Source organism: Dysidea avara, chromosome 2 (assembly GCF_963678975.1).
Source record: "Dysidea avara chromosome 2, odDysAvar1.4, whole genome shotgun sequence".
Classification (NCBI taxonomy): Eukaryota; Metazoa; Porifera; class Demospongiae; order Dictyoceratida; family Dysideidae; genus Dysidea; species Dysidea avara.
In genome coordinates, this window is record NC_089273.1 from 51,297,850 (window position 1) to 51,318,518 (window position 20,669).

The window sequence follows — 20,669 nt, forward strand, 5'->3', positions numbered from 1 at the left end:
GGTCGTGATTGAGTTACATGCGCTTTTCTGAAGGCATCAGTCGGTCAATCAGCAGAAAATGTCACTAAACGATAGAAAATGTACGACTTATTGGAATAGTTTCAGGTTGTGCTGAGGCACTTTTGGGCTTGGTTATACCTAACCAATATTGCCAAGGCACCATGAAGGTTTTTGTGAGGCTGATTTCTGGTCAATATTTTTCGTGATCCCTAATATACAGTACTACCATACTGTATGATACAAGCAATTGAGTGAATTGCCTACTCCACCAATGTTGAAACAATGCTAGTCTCTGTACTATCACTAACTCAACTAACTTAACACAGTGTTTACACTCTCTACCCGGTAGCTATCGGTTACCAGTTGTAACAGAAATTCCTCCAGCTCAACAAGTCATTCATATTCAATATGTCAGTGTTCATATCCACAAACAAAACTAAAGGACTTCATCACTAATTTCATAGACTGTGATAATAAAATGTACTTGTTTCTCATCAGCTTCTCATAGAATAACAGATGCGGGCGGGCGGGTTATCTCATTATTTGTAAGTCACATAAAAACTTCATACAGTAGCTGACACATAAAGAAAAATTGTATAATACACTATTACAAAAGCAGTATGATCTATTTTTTTATTTTAGGTTTTTGGCAGTGTGCACATTGAGGGTAAAACGCTGAGTCCAAATCAACTTCAACTTCTTCAGCACAGTAAATACATATTGGAGTATAGCCTGCTGAATAGTACAGCTTCTCAATAGGGTCATAGCAATTGATATTGCGCACATATACTTCTGAAAAGGGCTCTGGAAGTTCCATATCCTGTAATGAAGAGCCACATGTATAAGAATAGTTGTCAAGCAATGACTCCAGTGATGTGCGTTGTGTTTTCTTTAACTTTGTTTTACAGTACAACAGACGCCACATATCACATTCCTCACACAACATCATCATGTCAACATTCTTTACATGTTGCACACTTGCAGAAAATGGTAGTGTTTTTTTAGGTGTCTTGACATGGAGAGATGGTCGATGTTCTTCAGTGGTAACTTGACCAAATATCTGGCTGAAACTTAAATAATGGTTGTCACTTCCAGGTGTAGGATCTGGCAATGAATTAAGTTGTTTAAATATTTCTTCAGATAATCGAGGTGGCTTACATATATTACATTCTAAAGAGCCACATTTACGGATCTCAAAAAAGTAATGCCGCTTCCTGCAGCAATGTTGCATGAACTTTTTTCAAGTTTGGGTGATCAGGCAGGGATTTTTTGTTAATAGATGTATTAATTATTGTGTCATCAATTTGCTTTAGCACAGTCAAAGACTGGTCCATAGCTTCTGCAGTAGCAGCATTAAAAACATTAAAACTTTCTTGTTTTAGTTGAAGTCTTGATAGGACTTGTGCAAGACAGATTTTTGGACCAGCAACTGAATAAATTATGGCCTCTCTCAGTGTGGGATGCTTAGCAGCTGCAGCTCTAATTTCCTTCATATTTCCAGCTTTTCCCAATAACTGTTCGCTGTCATCATCCATTCCATTCCGTGCGAGTCCAACACATTGCAGTCCCAGGTTGATGACTGACATAATGCGCTCCACTGGATTTCTCCATGAATGGTAAGGGGCTGTCCTGGCTGCACAAAGATAATCTAGATCTAATTGTAGAAATAATGAAATCAGAGATAACTGAACTGCAATAAAAGTAAGCCGGTGGTCAGGACCCCCATCAGTATATAAAAACAAAATAGGCTTTGACTGAATAATTAGCATCGAAGAAAAAGAAATAACGATCAAAGAAATAAGTTCAGAAGCATGCCTTATTGGGCAGGATGGCTCAAAAGTACCTTCTTTTAAACTAATATGGACTTTACCTGAATACCAAGAGCCAGAAATATCATCTGGGATAGCAACTTTAAAAAAGACTGATGGTATAAAGCTGAGCTTTGTAAAGTCATGATCAGCCACCAAAAACTCTGAGCCAGGTGCTGTGAATACACGACGCCCTCGCTCAGCTGCTGCTACTGGGACATTGGGCTCGCCAATTTTTATCCTATGTTTGTCATCGAGGCAATAAAATAAGCAGTGTTCCCTAAAAAGAACTGCATATTCTCTTAAATATCGAAAAACACCAGCTGCGTAATGACAATCTGGGTGATCTTTTCTGAACTGACGCTGTTGAACTTTGAAGCGTACTTTAAAACGGCCTGTGTGGTGGAGGGCTCTTAGAGAATTGGGTGCTTTGGGCCAAAACTGTAATCTATTCCATTCTACACTTGGAATTTTAGTGTCTGCTGGACATCTTGCTGCTACTTGATCTCTAAAGTCACGGATTGATATTGCACTTGCAATGTGTGTAATATTTGTATGACGACGATCATCCACAGCTGTACCAACTGATTCTTCAAGTAATTTACTGTACTACATTCATCCCAAAACACGTCATATTGAGACTTCATGCCAGAATTATTACGCCGGAGGTCCATTACTATAGATGGATCTTCCATTTCAATTGCTTGCTTCACTCGTTCGTCAATTTCGGCCTGATCAGTCGTGTCACTACTGGAGCAGTCACCTGTAAGATCTTTATAAAAATATCTTAAAACTGCTGGCTTAACTGTATGTGTTACCCGCCCAAACTTTTGAATAAATTCTTGAATCATCATCCTTGTGTGATAAACTGGAATATGCTTTTTAATTTCTTCAATGACCACTTGGCTGTTTTTGAGTGCTTGATCAAGACAATTGTCTGGTACATGCCAAACAAAATATGCATTTCCACAATTATTACCACTTGAGTAGATGAGTAATAATGCAGAAACAGATAAGCCAGCTTTAAGCTTCTTAACCATGTAATACTTTTCCTGGTTATCAGAGGGTAGATAAGAATGCAAATCAATTAGGGAATAAGGGCCTGCCTTTGAGAGCTGTTCACAGATATCTTGAAGCTCAGTGCAAACACTCCCAATTGGCTTTAAATACAAAATATCCATACTTTTGTCAATGGATCTCCAGGGTGTACCAGATGAATGAATAGTTTTCATGACTTTGCTTTTATCTTGAATTTCACATGCATAAAGATGCAAGGTGTTTGCCAGCAGTTCACAACTTTGCCTCATAGATGCCCAATTTTCTCTTGAAAAATATTTAGCTTGCAATAATCTAAATAATTTTGTACTCAAGCTTTGAATGATATCAGCAGACATATTACCTGCTGAGCGTTTGCGATGTTTTGATAATTCAGGAGCATTGAATCCCTGAAAATCTTTAAAACAAGCAGGAATTTGATATCCACGAGCAGAAATGGTACTTTGATGCCCGTCTATGTACCATAAAACCTCACACAGTGATTTTACAAAATTGGTTCCTGATGAATTTACCTCATTAGAATTCCAATGAAGTTTTTTCAATTCTAGGTAATATATGATTTCATTATATAACTTATCCTTTTTGTTTCTCTCTTGAATACATGATGGAACCTTTTTCCTTGATATTTCTAGCTGAGATTGTTTCAAAATGTCAAATGCATTTGGACGTTGAACTTCCACCACACATACATCTTCTGAAGTATCAACAAAAAACTTGATAAACTTTCCAAACTCTTTTGCTACTGAATTTACTGCTAAATCGGGGTTAGCCTTTAAAGATAAGAATTCCTTGCTGTTGCCAACAAATACTTCTGCAATCTGTGAATTGAAAATCTTAATAAAAAAGTAGCTAATTTGCAATATATATTTATGCCCATATTCAACAAAATCCACCTAACCAGAGCAAAAAGTTTTATTAATGCCATGCAGTAAAAGATTTTCGTTCTATATGGCCATTATAGTATAAAAAGCATCAAATAATCAAGTCTGCTTATGCATCATGGCAGCCATAATGTATGCCCTTTTCAGTATAAGCGCCCCTGGTATGTTTTGGGTTCTTTTGAGGCCACTGGGTTGGCTAGACATGGCTGGGTGGATCAATAAAATGCCATGTATTCAAGTGATTTCAATATCCCATAAACTAAACCCCACCTGGATTTTGTGGCTTTGAGAATAGCTACAAAGACCATATTTGTAACCTAATACAATATACACTGTATACTTTCCCTATACCATATTCTCCATCTTAGCTCCAGTGTCCTTTAATATCATACAATATAGCTTTTAGGCTCCTTGGCTATGGGTAAACACCTCGAACAGGCTCTGCCTTCTGTGTCCACCCTCCAGTGCCTAACTGGTAAAGTAGATAAGAAGTAAGAAGAAGCTAGAAGCAACCATAGATCGACACTGTATAAAAGGGCCACCTATAGACAATACGGCTACTGAAGTTTTTATAGGCTCTTTATAATGATTGCATGCAGTAAATTATTAAACTTCAACAGTGGCGACCATGCATATGATCATTTCAATTCCAAAATACGCTCATATTTTTAAAACAATATAGCTAGCTAGCTAGAACTCACCTGTGGTGCTTCAGTGGTGGTTGATGAGCTAGACAGCTTCGGAACCAACACAGAATTGAAAAATTCACGAAAGGTAGCTGTATCCGAATGGGATTGAACGATTTCCCAAGGAAGCAGCGATTTTCTACGAGATAAATCCACTACCGTCACACACAAGAGAGCCATGCTGTTAATACCAACCTTATCACGTGCGATAATGGGTGCGCATGTGCATAACTAAAAATTTGATGCGGGCGGTTGATGAGAAACAAGTTATCTCATTGCAGTGGCCTAATGTACTGATCTTTAAGACTAAAGTAGATGTATTTTTATATGACCGCGGGTTTGATTTTATTTAGATGTATTTGAGATTGGTTTTTATAAGACTTTGTCTTCCTTGTACCAATTAACAAATAATAATCCCATCCAAAAACAGCTTATAGCTGTAAAAAAAGTGCGCGTCCAAGTAAAGCAGAGTTAACTGCGACAAAAAGTAATGATATCATAATGCGGCCATGTGCGAGGTGTGCAAGTTGTAAAATTAATATTAGCTAATCAGATAATACAATGTTATTGTTAAAGTGTTAATAAGAACTATGTGATGCTGCTAGTTTTTAAGTGTGTGAGCATCTTCACAAATACCACATAAATTTAATTCTCAATAAAGCAATGTGTATAGATTCTCTGATAGAAATAGTTTGAGTTTGGCCACCTTTCCTTTGTTCGTAGCATTGCTGTATACAGGAAAGGCGGTCAAACTCAAACTATTTATTACTATCAGAGAATCTATACACATTGCTTTATTGAGAATTAAATTTATGTGGCATTTATGAAGATGCTCACACACTTAAAAACTAGCAGCATCACATAGTTCTTATTAACACTTTAACAATAACATTGTATTATCTGATTAGCTAATATTAATTTTACAACTTGCACACCTCGCACATGGCCGCATTATGATATCATTACTTTTTGTCGCAGTTAACTCTGCTTTACTTGGACGCACACTTTTTTTACAGCTATAAGCTGTTTTTGGATGGGATTTCAATACTTTTTGTTAGAATAAGCAATGCACTGTTGATAACAGTAGGTGAGTTTCCATGGTTTTGACAGAAACCCCAGATTACAGTGACAGAATATTAAAATATAACTGTAATTTTAGTGGCCAGGGCCGCCTACATTGGGGGTAACTGGGGTATTTTGCCCCCTACCACAGCCCGAAAGGGGCCACTTGAATACCTGTTTAAAGAAAGATCGATATACTCTAATAGAGCAGTCAGGATCTAGACCCTTCCTTGCCCCTGGGCCCCTCTTTAACTCTTTTCCCTGGGCCCTCTAATTTCTCTGGACGGCCCTGTTAGTGGCATGCAACTGCAGTCAACTAACACCCATTTAAACTAGTAAACCCTTAACAACACTTTGCCTTTCATCTTGTACTGCATTGAAACGATCAAGATACTCTATTAGAGCAGTCACAAAACAGCTGTAACACAGCAATCAATATTTAGCATAGTTACAACTTCTGCTTAGCATCGGATTGTATAGTTTAAATTACTAGCTACTTACAGACTTTACAATATAAAAATATGGCACTTGTAGAAATGTGACTGTTCTATTAGAGTATCTCGATCTACTTCAAGCATTGACTAATTCAAGTGAAGAAGCTACGCCCTTGCCAAGAGATCTTGTGAAATGAAATGCGAATAGTAAAAAAAAAGGCAAGTATGAACAGAGACAATAGAGGGGCGCGTAATTATGTCCTGTTGTAAATAAACGCCTTTAAAATTTATATTACTACTAAATAAACGCACCAGAATAGGCTTGTGGTGCTGTTGTCTCCAAGGTCGTCTCATTACTTGTCTTTTCGTGTTGAAGGGATTTAGTCGCAATTGGTGAGTTTAACTATACATGTATTTGTGTTGTAAAACTTAATTGTAAAAAGGCGATTAGCACATATCATGATAAACATGGATTTGTCACAGTAGAGTCTCTCACGAAGTTACGATTATTACGAGACATTGGACTAGGGTAAAAAATTTACTGCTATACTTAGAGGTTGTAGCGTTTGTATATCTTAGTATCTTAATAAATAATCCTCCATGATCACTAATCACTAATAGTACAGTGAAAACTGGTCATTATTCAGGCCGTAGGGACAAAATTTTCTAACCTTGCCTTTTAAAGAGGTGGCTGCATTATACGGCCTTAAAAAAAGGTAAGAAGCATGCTGTTCTAACTGGCTATAGAGATGGATTTAGTGTATGACAGCGTATGAGACAGTGAGTGCTGGCAGCAAGGGGGCAGCCAATCTGTTATATAGAGCACCAAAAGCACTGCTTCAGACATAGGCAGTTGACTGTCAGCCCCAAGTGTAAAAAGTTTCACTATTGGTCCTTATAAGCTCCTGATGAAGAAAGTGATGAAGTCATTATCCATAGGATATATTTTTCAGATTATCCATTTCAGTTCTACAATATAGTAGCCAAGCATAAGATGAACATAACACAGCATTCCAGTAGTTTAGTGGTGACCACAACACTGCCTGAGTTAAACTGTGGTGAGATTTGAGACTACCAGAAGCCCTGGAATGTCTTCAACACATGAAATACCAAATATCTAATGCCTGGCTTTCATCCACAGTGGACCTGTCTTGGTGGCCACTTGTACAGAAGGGAAACAGCTGCCACACAGTCTTGCGAGCGAAACAGCTAGTTGCCACACCCCTTAATTATCAATTTGTAAAATCTTTAGCAAAATTGTGTGTGCGAGCAAGTGCGATGTGGCAGTGCCGTGTATATGGTTGCTGCCTAGCAGTGACACATCACGAGTATTGAAGTCACAATGCGTTACTGTATCATCCATCTAAATACAATCTCTGAATGTGTCATTTTGTGTAGAGAGCAATCTTCCACAAGAAGTGACCTGCAAGTTTCAGTGTATATTGTTAACAATATTGTGAACTATATGTACAGTGAAACCTCACTTAGTGGCCACCTCTTTGATAAGACCACCTCATTATATTGGCCACCTCTAGTAGGTCCCAAATATAGCTAAGCATTACTTATGACCTCATTAATAAGGCCACCTTGTTATTTAAGCCAATTTTTTTGGTCCCACAGCCTGCCATATTAATGAGGTTTCATTGTACTTATGTGAATTTTTATTTTCGTAACTTTTCTTCAGGTTTACTGATGGGCACCATTAAGCATTGTTGACTGGTACGTGTATAATGTGGTGACTTGAAATGCTAAAACAGTAAGTAGCATGTCTTGTATGTACATGTAATGTGTTGTAATGTGTCCACACATCCACACATCTTAGAAATAAATATAATTGTATTCTCTATAAATAGTCAGTTCCATTGTGCCACTGGGTCATAAGTTGGTTGAGTATGGATCATCCAGGGCACTTGAGTCACATTTTGTCCTGGCCAAGTGGATTTCATCCACTGACAGAATATACAGGATCAGATCACGTGTATAAATTACGGTGGAACTTGTTTATTGCCACCTTCACTCATTCAGCAGGTAACAGTGTATAAATTCTCAATTGGAATTGGCTTTTCAAGAGTGGTTGTCTTTCTATGCTAGTGGCCATTAAGATAGGTTGTACTGATAGAGTGTACATACTAGAGATGCAACAATATCCTCCACTTAGTGTCGTTTGATAGTGATGCAATGGAGACTATGTATTATTGCTATACTATTATATTGCAACTCTAGCACGTATTTATAACAGGAATGTTTGTTAACTGTTTAGATGTACTGGAGCCACACCCACTCATCTGGATTCTACAAATGGAGTCATACCAACTTGTTGTCATCATACTTACTCGTTACTCCCATTGTGTTTGGATGAATATACATGCCGTCATTTGAGACTTGCTACCATGGCGGGCCACTGGAAAACATTTGCATAGCAGTTATATTACAGTCATTATTGTACAATTCTTACATTATTGTTGTGAAAAGTGTTTGGTATTCATGTGTCTCCTCTGTATGTTGTAATTACATGTGTAATTTTGTGTGGGGGTGCTATAAAATGCAATAATGCATGGTGACAATTGTATTAGGCGATTTTGCACACTTCCTTTTAAGCTAGCTACATGTGCTAATTACTCACAGCTTGTGTCAACAAATGGTAACCGCAGTTGTACTCTTGTGCCATTCTTTAAGCCGCGCCCATAGAGGACAAATTATGTGGGGGCGACTAATTTCAAAACGAAGGATGGTATGCAGCACCATAGATTATATCTATGGACTATAATCTATGGCAGCACACTTCTTGGTGGCTATATGTACTGATTAACTACATAGAGCGCCAGTTCATCAATACCCAGTGACCGCAGTTGTGCTCTGCGTCATTCTTTAAATTCCGAGTAAAATTCTTAGAGAGCAAATGACGTGGGGGCGACTAAATTCAAATTTCAAACTAGCCATTCTCGAAAACAAATGTTTCAATCTGAACGAAACTTTCAGAACAGTTTAAAGACACATTGCTAGGGTCCGCAATGCGAAAAATCGATATCCTCCAATCAACTACCTAACTATTGTCACGTGCTAGACTAAGTGTAACTTGAATAACACCAGCGTGGCAGCCAAGTTTGTTACATTCTTCTGGTAGAAAACGATACAAATGTCTTAAAATCACGTGATTTTTCGCTGCAGCGGTTCGTAGGGTTCTATGTATGCCACGATATTCACTCTCAACATTGTTCAAGTAGTCTATCATCAACTCAAAGTATTGGTGGTTTGATTTTATTGGTCAGTTTCTGGTGGCAGCACGATCTGTGCAGCTTTTTGACGACAGACAAAATGTTTCTTCCTCTGGAGCACAGGACAAGCAGAGCAGCAACTGCGCCGTGGGTCAGCAATGACCAGTACTAGGTAAAGTACCTGCATGCGGAGTATGGTTATAATTGAAGCTTGTTAGCCATCTGGCTGAGCCATCTATATGCTGAAATTCGGCCAAAATGACGCGATTTTTGCAAACAAATACCAGAATGGTTGATAGCCCTACATCAGTGAAACAGTCTCCAACAGCAAGGATACGAAGCTTATAAACACCTAACAATACGGCTATCTCGCCCAGTAAACGCATAGAGCAGTTCAATGCATGAAATAGGCACTCACGTGATTGATATTCAAATCTCCGAAAATACAACTATAATCTATTCCAATGACCTTAAAATCACTTGGAATCAAGTGACAATCAGTTTGTGTGCGTTAGGTTCAGCATCTCGACTAGCCCAGCAGTCTAAGACTCTTCCTACGATACCATCATAGTACAAAACACACCTGCACTGTCCCAGACCACGCCTGAGTGAACAATTAACACAAATATTTACAAAAGGAGCACATTGCATGGTTCCTATTCAGAAATGAAAGCGATTTCATGGGTATATCCGCAATTTGAATTTCAATCACGTGAGTGCCTATTTCATGCACAGGATTGCTCTATGCGTTTACTGGGCGAGATAGCCGTATTGTTAGGTGTTTATAAGCTTCGTATCCTTGCTGTTGGAGACTGTCTCACTGATGTATCAACCATTCTGGTATTTGTTCGCAAAAATCGCGTCATTTTGGCCGAATTTCAGCATATAGATGGCTCAGCCAGATGGCTAACAAGCTTCAATTATAACCATACTCCGCATGCAGGTACTTTACCTAGTACTGGTCATTGCTGACCCACGGCGCAGTTGCTGCTCTGCTTGTCCTGTGCTCCAGAGTTAGAAACATTTTGTCTGTCGTCAATAAGCTGCACAGATCGTGCTGCCACCAGAAACTGACCAATAAAATCAAACCACCAATACTTTGAATTGATGATAGACTACTTGAACAATGTTGAGAGTGAATATCGTGGCATACGAAGAACCCTACGAATCGCTGCAGCGAAAAATCACGTGATTTTAAGACATTTGTATCGTTTTCTACCAGAAGAATGTAACAAACTTGGCTGCCACACTGGTGTTATTCAAGTTACACTTAGCCTAACACATGACAACAGTTAGGTAGTTGATTGGAGGATATCGATTTTTCGCGTTGCGGACCCTAACATTGCCCTACATGCCAAGCGAGTTTTGCGGAAAACAACAATCTGGGATTTGTATTTGGCCTCTAGGTCGATTGAGGACGACTGAAATGTACTTCTTTCAAAGAAGCCTCCGCTGGATTGTGTAAGGCCTTGGCCTCTGTGTCTCGCTACCTTTGTACATCCCCAGTAAAGGACCCTGCAGCCTTGATACCCTTTGTGGCCTGCAGATTGATTCCCTTAGACAAACGTCCTGGTGTCCGCCCCATAGGTATTGGGGATGTTCCCCGAAGAATTATAGCAAAGGCAATACTGTTTGTAATTGGTGAGGATGTTATCTCTGCTGCTGGTCCTTTGCAGACTTGTGCTGGTCATGCTGCTGGCTCTGAGGCAGCTGTTCATGCAATGAAGGAAATGTTCGAGAATGGTAATTGCGAGGCTGCTCTCCTTGTTGATGCTTCCAATGCTTTTAATTGTGTTAATCGCCAGGCTGCACTTCACAACATCTCAGTTCTTTGTCCATCTTTTGCAACCGTCTTGCACAATACTTATGGTGCACCTGTTCGTTTGTTTGTAGTGGGTGAGGGGGAAATTCAATCAACTGAGGGTACAACTCAGGGAGACCCCCTTGCAATGGCCATGTATGCTTTGGCAATTGTACCTTTGATTAGACATCTCCGTACAACAGTGCCCGATGTCTCTCAGGCATGGTTTGCGGATGATGCTACTGCTGTTGGATCACTCTCAAAACTTTTTTCCTGGTGACAGTGTTCTATACCATATGCGTATTTTGTTATTATTATTATTATTATTATTATTGTTTACTGAGCAGTCAGCCCTGCTGGTGTGCTCAGGAATCACATAAACAAATACATTAGGTACAATAATATGATTGGAGTCTAGCTGTAAATAGATCAGTATCTGCAATTTCAATTGTGTCAGTTGGTAGTATGTTCCACTCGTTTATTGTTCTTGAGAAATAGCTGTTTTGGTATGCCGTGGTGGATGAGGTAGGTAAAATATAGTGAAGATGGTGGTATTGTCTTGTTGGTCGTGTTTTTGGTAAGTAATAATGAGGAATTTGGAGTGATAACTGTTGGTAGTGTATCTTATGCAATATTTGTAACCTAGATAATTTCCGACGAATTTGTAATGTAGGCCATTTCAGCTGATCCAACATTAGAGAAACTGAACTGAATCTGCCATAGTCATTCAACACCCAGCGCGTACCATACTCGTATGGTACATACCATATGCGTATACGCGTACGGTACAACCATACGCGTATGGTACGGAAAATCGTACCATCTGAGTATAGCTAACCTGGTATGCGTACAATATCAAGCAGAAGGTTTTTGCACTGCCGCACCTATTGACTACGCCTGATGGCACTCTGCTTTCATTTCTGTTCGGGGAAGAGGGAGGGGGAGGAGCTAGTCTTTCTGTTCAGTGAAGATCGAGATACTCTAATAGAGCAATCATATATTTTGTTATTATTATATAATTGCAAGACCTCGCACAGCGAGTATAAATGCAATATACAAATCAAAATATGTAGCTACAGCTAACTAATTACAATTTTACAGTTCATTTATAAAGTTGTTAAACACGGTGATATAGATGAGCTTCAAAAGTCTCTGGTTGCAAGTTGTTCCATATAGCAGTGGAAGGAAAAAAGCTGAATTTATATGTGTCAATTCTAGTGAATGGCAGGGTAAGTTGATCTGATTATAGCTATTCTATTCTCTAGAGCTAAGATCAATTTAGCTTTACTGCGATTAAGATATAGATTACTTTACTGCATGATGCAAACCTATTTAAAATAAAGCATTCCTTAAAATAAAAGAATAACATGATATCTTGCATGACTATATATAAGTGATGAAACTGACATCTTGATTTAGGACAATATATGATAAAAACAATCATGAATTCATCACACTGTTGGCAGATCCAGTCTTGAATTGTGTTAAGTCCTGCTGATCTGGTAGGATCTGATGAAATTCTACATTGTCAAAACTAATAAAGGTCAATCATCTGGGTTGGAAGCTTTACGAAAAACATGATAACACCTAGCTGCAATGGATCATGAATGGATCATGAATCCGCTTATTGGATTCATGATCCATTGTTGATAAAATAAAAATTCAAAAACTAGGCCATTATTACAAATGCTAATCCTCCTTCATATCTATAATAGAGTTAATGATGTAATGTAATGATGTGACATGATGTAATATAATGTAATTTATGCATACCTGTAACATTAATATTGTGTACTGTAGTTGTAAGAGTTAGTTGTTATTGTGTACTTTCAGTTATTGATTAATAATATTATATACAGTAGTCTGTTTTGCCTATAAATGGTCTGCCTACACTTCCCTATTAGAACAATACCCACACATAATATTTATGTGTTTACAAATACTCCTGAAGATAGCCAAAGATTAGTACAATAATTAAAAGCTGTATATATAGAGCGATATTACCCAAAACTCTACTAGGGGTTTCTCTATGCTTGTATATATGAACTTTGTAAAAATGTGTTTGGGTTTAAAGATGCCCAATTATCCCTTCAACATAAAACAAGAGCAGTATGCTCCTTGTCTTACTCAGAAACTGAAATTGAAGTTTGATCTTCTAAAGCATTATTTAGGGCAAAAGACATTGATTTCTTTTAGGCTGTAGAATTGTGCCAGCATATTGATATTCACGATTTTTCAATGAATATAACTGGAATGCATAGTGATATAAACGCTAAGCCAGTAGAGGTAACATTGTAGCTAAATATAAACATAAGATTTTGATATAATTATCCATATACTACATTCTGATTGCATGGTTACAACATAGCAACCATATTAAATAATTTGCATCCATTGGCAAATAGCTTCCACTTAAAAATGGATATTTTTGCCTGGTGGCACTAAAGGTGTGTCACAGTTGAGCAGACAATTTTAATGAGATGAGCTCGAGAAGTACAATGTATAATGATTGCTCAAACAGAGGAAGACCTGGAGAATGCTGATACAATAACATTGAGGGAGGTAGCAAAGAGATATAACTGTAGAGAAAGTAATGTTTTTAGTTTGCAAATCTGCATGGCTGTAGCTTATAGCAATATTAGACATGCTATACAATAAGACTGATGTGCATAGTAATTAATTGTGCAATAAATTTTTTAAAACTGTAGTTCTGTTCGCTGAATCTTTGCTATTGAATGAAGCATGTTCATTGCCTGCTGAGATGAAGTAGGAAAACATAACATGACAGAGATTATATGGTGAGTTTATGAGTTCTAATGTATAGTTCAGTAATGAATGTATATTAAATAGCATTGTTTTATTATTGTTAAGTACGTTGTATATAGCTACTCGCTACTTATTGTCATGCTTGTGGATGGGAAGACAATGTGTTTAGTTACTCTTATCTGAATGTACTCTTTAAAGTTAACAACATCCACATTAATTTGTGCTGTAGGTCCAGTGTGATGAATATACTATTTACAGTATGTATAAACAAGAAAAGTAAGTAAACAAGAAATTGGATCCTCAAAAGAAGAAGAGTGTACATATAGTATATAAAAATGCAAATACAGTGAGGAGCCATGTTGCACAACTGATGACACTTACGAAGTTCATTTTTCCAGTTATTAGCTTTGCACAAGCAGTATAATTATGTATAATTCAGTTAGAACTTACTAGCTACCTACCATGCATGTTGTAATTGCTCTCCTTGCTTATTTACCCAATTCTGTTGTAAATTGTCAGTTATCCACACTTATATAATTGAGTATATTATATAAGACCATCTGCATGCTTCTGATAGCTAATGTATAAAGTAGTATGCATGCACAGTACCATTTATGTAAAGTTCTGCAGACAGAGTGAGATCATGTACATAAGATTTAGGTACATTAGTATAGGACTATAGTGGGTATTGCATGGGCATGGCAAGCTATAGGATAAAATGCATGTGTGTGCTGATGAATAAATTTATAGTTACAGCTCAGTAGTAAGCAGATTATTGTGTTGTGTTCTAAGTTTGCTCAGCTAGAAATACTTGTAAAGACAGCCCATTGTAGCTAGGTGATGGCAAAGCTAGAAGATACTGAGAAAAGGCATAATACGCATATGGTACGTACCATACGCGTATGTCTATACCGTACGCGTATGGTACGGAAAATCATACCGTACGCGTATGGTATGTACCATACGCGTATGGTACATAGACTACCATACGCGTACGGTACAAAATACGCATATGGTATAGAACAGCAGCATCTCTCTTCTGTTGGACCTGATTATGGTTATTTTACAAATGCTACCAAGACAGTCCTAATTGTGAAGCCAGAACATCTATCCACTGCACAATTTATTTTTGCTGATTCTAATATACAGATCACTGCTCGTGGCCAGCGACACCTTGGTGCGGCTCTGGGTAGAAGAGACTTCGCTGAAGAATACGTGGCTTCAAAGGTTGAGTCTTGGACTGCTGAGGTGTCTGCCTTGGCTGGAATTGCAAGTAGTCGGCCACATGCTGCATATTGTGCTTTTACCCACGGTATGATGGGCCGCTGGGTCTACCTGATGAGAACCATTCCAAACATTAGTTCTTTACTTCAGCCATTAGAGGATGCTATCAGACTCAAACTTTTTCCTTCTATCACTGGACATGTTGCATGCGCCACCGGTGAACGTGAGTTGTTCTCTCTGCCATGTCGTTTCGGTGGGCTCGGTATGGGTGACCCTGCAGCTTTCTGTGAATCTCAGTTTGATGCTTCCCTGCGAATTACTGCACCATTAAAAGACTTGATTATTAGTCAGGTAGCACATGCTCATCCCCCAGATACTCGATCCATCAAGGCTCAGGTTCACCAACACCGGCGTGAGGCTTCTAAGAAACGGGCTCTTGAGATCAGAAATGGTCTCTCTTCACAGCTTCAAAGAGCTATTGATCTGAATAGTGAACCTGGAGCCTCTTCTTGGCTTCTGGCTTTACCACTGCAAGACCAGGGTTACCATCTGACAAAGCAGGAGTTCTGGGATGCTCTTCACCTGCGTTATGGATGGACTTTACTGAATACTCCTAGCCACTGTGTGTGTGGCTCGCCTTTCACTGCTGATCATGCAATGATCTGTCGACATGGTGGTTTTGTTCTATACCATATGCGTATTTTGTACCATACGCGTATGGTACATACCATATGCGTATACGCGTACGGTACAACCATACGCGTATGGTACGGAAAATCGTACCATCTGAGTATAGCTAACCTGGTATGCGTATAACATCAAGCAGAAGGTTTTTGCACTGCCGTACCTATTGGCTATGCCGGATGGAACTCTGCTTTCATTTCTTTTCGGGAAAGAGGGAGGGGGAGGCGCTAGTCTCGCTTAGCGGTTTCTGTTCAGTGAAGATCGAGATATTCTAATAGAGCAATCATATTTAGCTATTCTATTCTCTAGAGCTGAGATGTATTTAGCTTACTGCGATTAAGATATAATTTGCTTTACTGCATGATGCAAATTAACCACCTTGTTGATATCCCAGCAAATCCATTTCTGACACCCATATCCACTCATAGTACCAGAGGTCATAATATGAGATTTATGCAACCAATGACATGGATTGATTCTTATATGTACTCCTTTTCCCCTTCAGCAATTAAAATCTGGAATGATCTACCCCAAAATGTGATTGACTCCAATTATATTGATCAGTTCAAACAAAAACTAGCAATTATTTAATTTGTACTTGTATGTATGTTGTGACCTGTGCACTAGACTCTAGTATAGAGGTCTACACAGTATTACCAATAATAATAATAATAAACCTATTTAAAATAAAGCATTCCTTAAAATAAAAGAATATTGATGGCATATCTTGCATGACTATATATAAGTGATGAAACTGACATCTTTATTTATGATAAAAACAATCATGAATTCATCACACTGTTAGCAGATCCAGTCTTGAATTGTGTTAAGTCCTGCTGATCTGGTAGGATCTGATGGAATTCTACATAGTCAAAATTAATAAAGGTCAATCGTCTGGGTTGGAAGCTTTACGAAAACATGATAACACCTAGCTACATACAGTATAAGTCTGAAAAGTATAAATCAAAGGAAGGGGATTAAATATAATATGTCTTGATTTATACATAGTCATTGGTGCATAATCTATAACAATGTATCTCGTTGTCTGTTTAACGTTTCATTTCATCAAAGTATCTGACAGTTCCACTAAATACAATAGTGCCATCACCCATACAATTATGATGGTTTATGTAAGCACCTGCACTGTAAAAAATACCAAAAAATGACAAAAAGCATACGTTGTTTCAGCAGAACTGTTAATTGCTGTTTTAACATTCTAGATGTTTTAACAAAAAGTGACTGTTAGTGTAACAACAATTTTTTACTTTAACAAGGAAATGATGTTACAACAACAAAAATTCCCTGTTGTTATTTTAATAAATGAAGTGTTTGCTGTTTTTTGCAGCAGGGATAACAAGTTCTTTGTTAAAATGAAAAATCCTTTTTTACAGTGTGTAGATTATTTTCTTGATGTCTTCTGACTTTTGTACATATTGATTTATTGGCTTATCCAGCTGTCTACTGCCTTATTTGTCATGGATTTTCATCTCACATTTTTATAACAAATGACTTCATTTCTCCATAGCGGAAATGCTATTGATTTGAAAATACACAAGCTGGCATGCTGTACGTTCTTTAGAATAGTTGTGTTAAAATGACCAGATTTGTGAAAAGGTACCTTTTCCACACATTTTACATACCATCAAATAAAATGGTGTAACACTTGATTCCTTACACTGATAAACTTGCTCTTAGTATCAAAATGCTGCTAGATGCTATAGGAGCTACTGTACACTCATGGATAATTATAAGGTATATGTTCAAAAACTTATGAAACCCCGAAGTTCATGGGTTAAATTTTGTGTGTGGAAAGGTACATTTTTGCAAATCCAGTCACAAATTATCTAGCTGTTGCATAGCAACTGCACACACTGACAACATAATTATGGTAAATTTTATTTTTGTTTCTTCTTCCACACAGTACATTTTGGCTGCAATTGCTACACACATGTTGCTTCCTATTGGATTCGTGGTCCATTGTTTAATTGATATAATGAAAATTCAAAAACTAGGCCATTATTACATAATGCTATGTAGAGTTAATGATGTAATGTAATGATGTGACATGATGTAATATAATGTAATATATGCATATATACCTGTAATATTAATATTGTGTACTGTAGTTGTAAGAGTTAGTTGTTATTGTGTACTTTCAGTTATTGATTAATAATATTATACAGTGGTCTGTTTTGCCTATAAACGGTCTGCCCAAGAGCCTATGTTTCCCTACAATTAGAACAATACCCACACATATGTGTTTACAAATACACCTGAAGATAGTCAAAGATTAGTACAATAATAATTAAAGACTATACAGCGATATTACCCAAAAAACTCTACTAGGGCTTCTCTATACTTGTATATATGAACTTTGTAAAAATGTGTTTGGGTTTAAAGGTGCCCAATTATCCTTTCAACATAAAACAAGAGCAGCATGCTCCTTGCCTTACTCAGAAACTGAAATTTGAAGTTTGATCTTCTAAAGCATTATTTAGGACAAAAGACATTGATTTCTGTTAGGCTTTAGAATTGTGCCAGCATATTGGTATTCACGATTTTTCAATGAATATAACAGGAATGCAAGGTGATATAAACACTAAGCCTGCAGTAGAGGTAGCATTGTAGCTAAATATAAACATAAGATTTTGATATAATTATCCATATAAATACACATTAAAATACTACATTCTGATTGGTTAAAACATAGCAACCATATTAAATAAATTAATTTACATCCATAGGCAAATCAAACTAATTTTTTCAGGGAATATATATATATGCATATTATTTCATTAAATATTGTATTTTATTGTTGCTACATATAATCTATTGTTTACCTTTAATTTGTTACTTAAAAATGGATATTTATGCCTGGTGGCACTAAAGGAGTGTTGAGCAGACAATTACAATCAGATGAGCTCAAGAAGTACATTGTAATGATTGCTCAAACAGAGGAAGACCTGGAGAATGCTGCATTGAGGGAGGTAGGAAAGAGATAATAACTGTAGAGAAAGTAATGTTTCAGTTTGCAAATTAATGTAAACCTACATGGCTGTAACGTATAGCAATATTAGACATGCTATACTCTAAGACTGATGTGCATAGCAATTAATTGTGCAATATTTTTTTAAAACTGCAGTTTGCTGAATCTTTGCTATTGAATGAGGCATGCACACTGCCTAATGACATGAAGAACATAACATGGCAAAGATTTTATGGTGAGTTTATGAGTTCTAATGAATAATTCAGTAATGAATGTATATTATCTAGCATTGTTTAATTGTTATAAGTGTGTTGTATAGCTACTCACTACTTACTGTCATGCTTGTGGATGGGAAGACAATGTGTTTAGCTACTCTTATCTGAATGTACTCTTTAACATCCACATTAATTTTTGCTGTAGGTCCAGTGTGATGAATGTGAGTGGTGCAAGGTACTATTTACAGTATGTATAATCAAGAAAAGTACGTAAACAAGAAATTGAATCCTCAAAAGAAGAGTGTACATAGTATATCAAAATGCAAATACAGTGAGGAGCCATGCATGGCATGTTGCATAACTGATGACACTTAATTACTAAGTTCATTTTTCAAGTTATTAGCTTTGCACAAGCAGTATATGTATAATTCAGTTAGAACCTACTAGCTACCATGCACATTGCAATTGCTCTCCTCGCTTATTTACCTAATTGTGTTGTAAATTGTCATGCAGTTATCCACATTTATAATTGAGTATGAGACCATCTGCATGTTTCTGATAGCTATAAAGTAGCATACATACACAGTACCATTCATGTGAAGTTCTGCAGACAAAGTGAGATCATGTACATAAGATTTAGGTACATCAGTGTAGGACTATATAGTGGGAAATGCATGGGCATGGCAAGGATAAAATGCATGTGTGTGCTGATGAATAAATCTACATAGTTACAGCTCAGTAGTAAGCAGATTATTATGTTGTGTTCTAAGTTTACTCAGCTAGAAATACTTGTAAAGACAGCCCATTGTAGCTAGGTGATGGCAAGGCTAGAAGACACTGAGAAAAGGCATAATACGCATGTGGTACGTACCATACGCGTATGTCCATACCGTACGCGTATGGTACGGGAAATCGTACCGTACGCGTATGGTATGTACCATACGCGTATGGTACATACCATACGCGTACGGTACAAAATACGCATATGGTATAGAACAGTTTGACCTTTGTTCGCCACAATGACCTGCGTGATACAACTGCTGAATTACTTTCAAATGTTTGTATTAATGTTGCAATTGAGCCACCACTTCAATCCCTGAGTGGCGAAGAACTTACCCCTCGATCAGCTAACTGCCAAGATGATGCCAGGGCTGACATCATGCACGCGGATTTTGGGGGCGGCGGCAAAGTGCCTTTTTCGATGTAAGGGTTTTTCACCCAAACGCACAAAGCTACCGCAATGTTTCGATACCATCTGTGTATAGGCGTCATGGTGACCGTGTCCGTGAGGTGGAGTTTGCATCTTTTACTCCATTGGTGTTTGCCACAACTGGGGGCATGGGGAAGGAAGCCATCACATTTTATCGCCGGCTTGCTGAGCTCCTTTCCAAACGTAGTGCTTTATCGTACAGTAGTACTTTGGCGTGGATTCGCTGTACCCTGTCTTTCTCTCTGTTGAGGTCAGCGACGATGTGCATCCGTGGAAGCCGCTCCATCTCGTTTAGATCACCAGATGCTTCCCCGGAAATGGGCCTAACAAATGGCCCTAGGGACTTTTAGATGTCCCGCTTTTCAGTTCTTGTCCAGCACGTTTGCCTCTTGTGCTGGGGGTGGTAGGAAAGGGCATTACATCTAGCCCGGGAAAAAAATAAAATTTAAAAAAAATAGCTAGCAAGCTATCAGTATAGTATCGAACTGCATGAGTAGCTACGTCAGATAAAACGAGAGTAAGTAGTTTGGATGCCTATTGCGACAGCTACTGTAGCAAAACCATGCTTGAGTAACACTGAAACTTCGTTTGGTGCTGAAATCACGACTGTAGGGTAATCATGTATGGTGAAATCGATGATG

The 20,669-nt window shown here is 37.8% G+C and overlaps 1 protein-coding gene and 1 long non-coding RNA gene across 2 annotated transcripts; one reads left to right on the top strand and one right to left on the bottom strand.

Moving 5' to 3' along the window:
* Positions 1–625: 625 nt before the first annotated feature.
* Positions 626–2,989, bottom strand: LOC136248216 (uncharacterized). The gene is made up of 3 exons (XM_066040027.1): positions 2,486–2,989; positions 1,236–2,417; positions 626–1,153 (listed from the first exon to the last, which is right to left on the bottom strand). Exons 1-3 carry the CDS (start codon positions 2,987–2,989, stop codon positions 626–628), a joined length of 2,214 nt encoding a protein of 737 aa, XP_065896099.1.
* Positions 2,990–6,222: 3,233 nt separating this feature from the next.
* Positions 6,223–8,517, top strand: LOC136246256 (uncharacterized). Its single transcript, XR_010696339.1, has 3 exons — positions 6,223–6,320; positions 7,612–7,683; positions 8,188–8,517. It is a non-coding gene; the product is annotated as an uncharacterized lncRNA (long non-coding RNA).
* Positions 8,518–20,669: the final 12,152 nt, after the last annotated feature.

Excerpts from the sequence above, each read along its gene's own strand:
- LOC136248216 (XM_066040027.1), bottom strand. The coding sequence starts at position 2,989 with ATGGATATTTTGTATTTAAAGCCAATTGGGAGTGTTTGCACTGAGCTT. Across the intron at positions 2,418-2,485 it reads AAATGGAAGATCCATCTATA|TACAGTAAATTACTTGAAGA; the intron begins GTAATGGACCTC and ends GGATGAATGTAG. Across the intron at positions 1,154-1,235 it reads ATCACCCAAACTTGAAAAAA|CCACCTCGATTATCTGAAGA; the intron begins GTTCATGCAACA and ends AATATATGTAAG.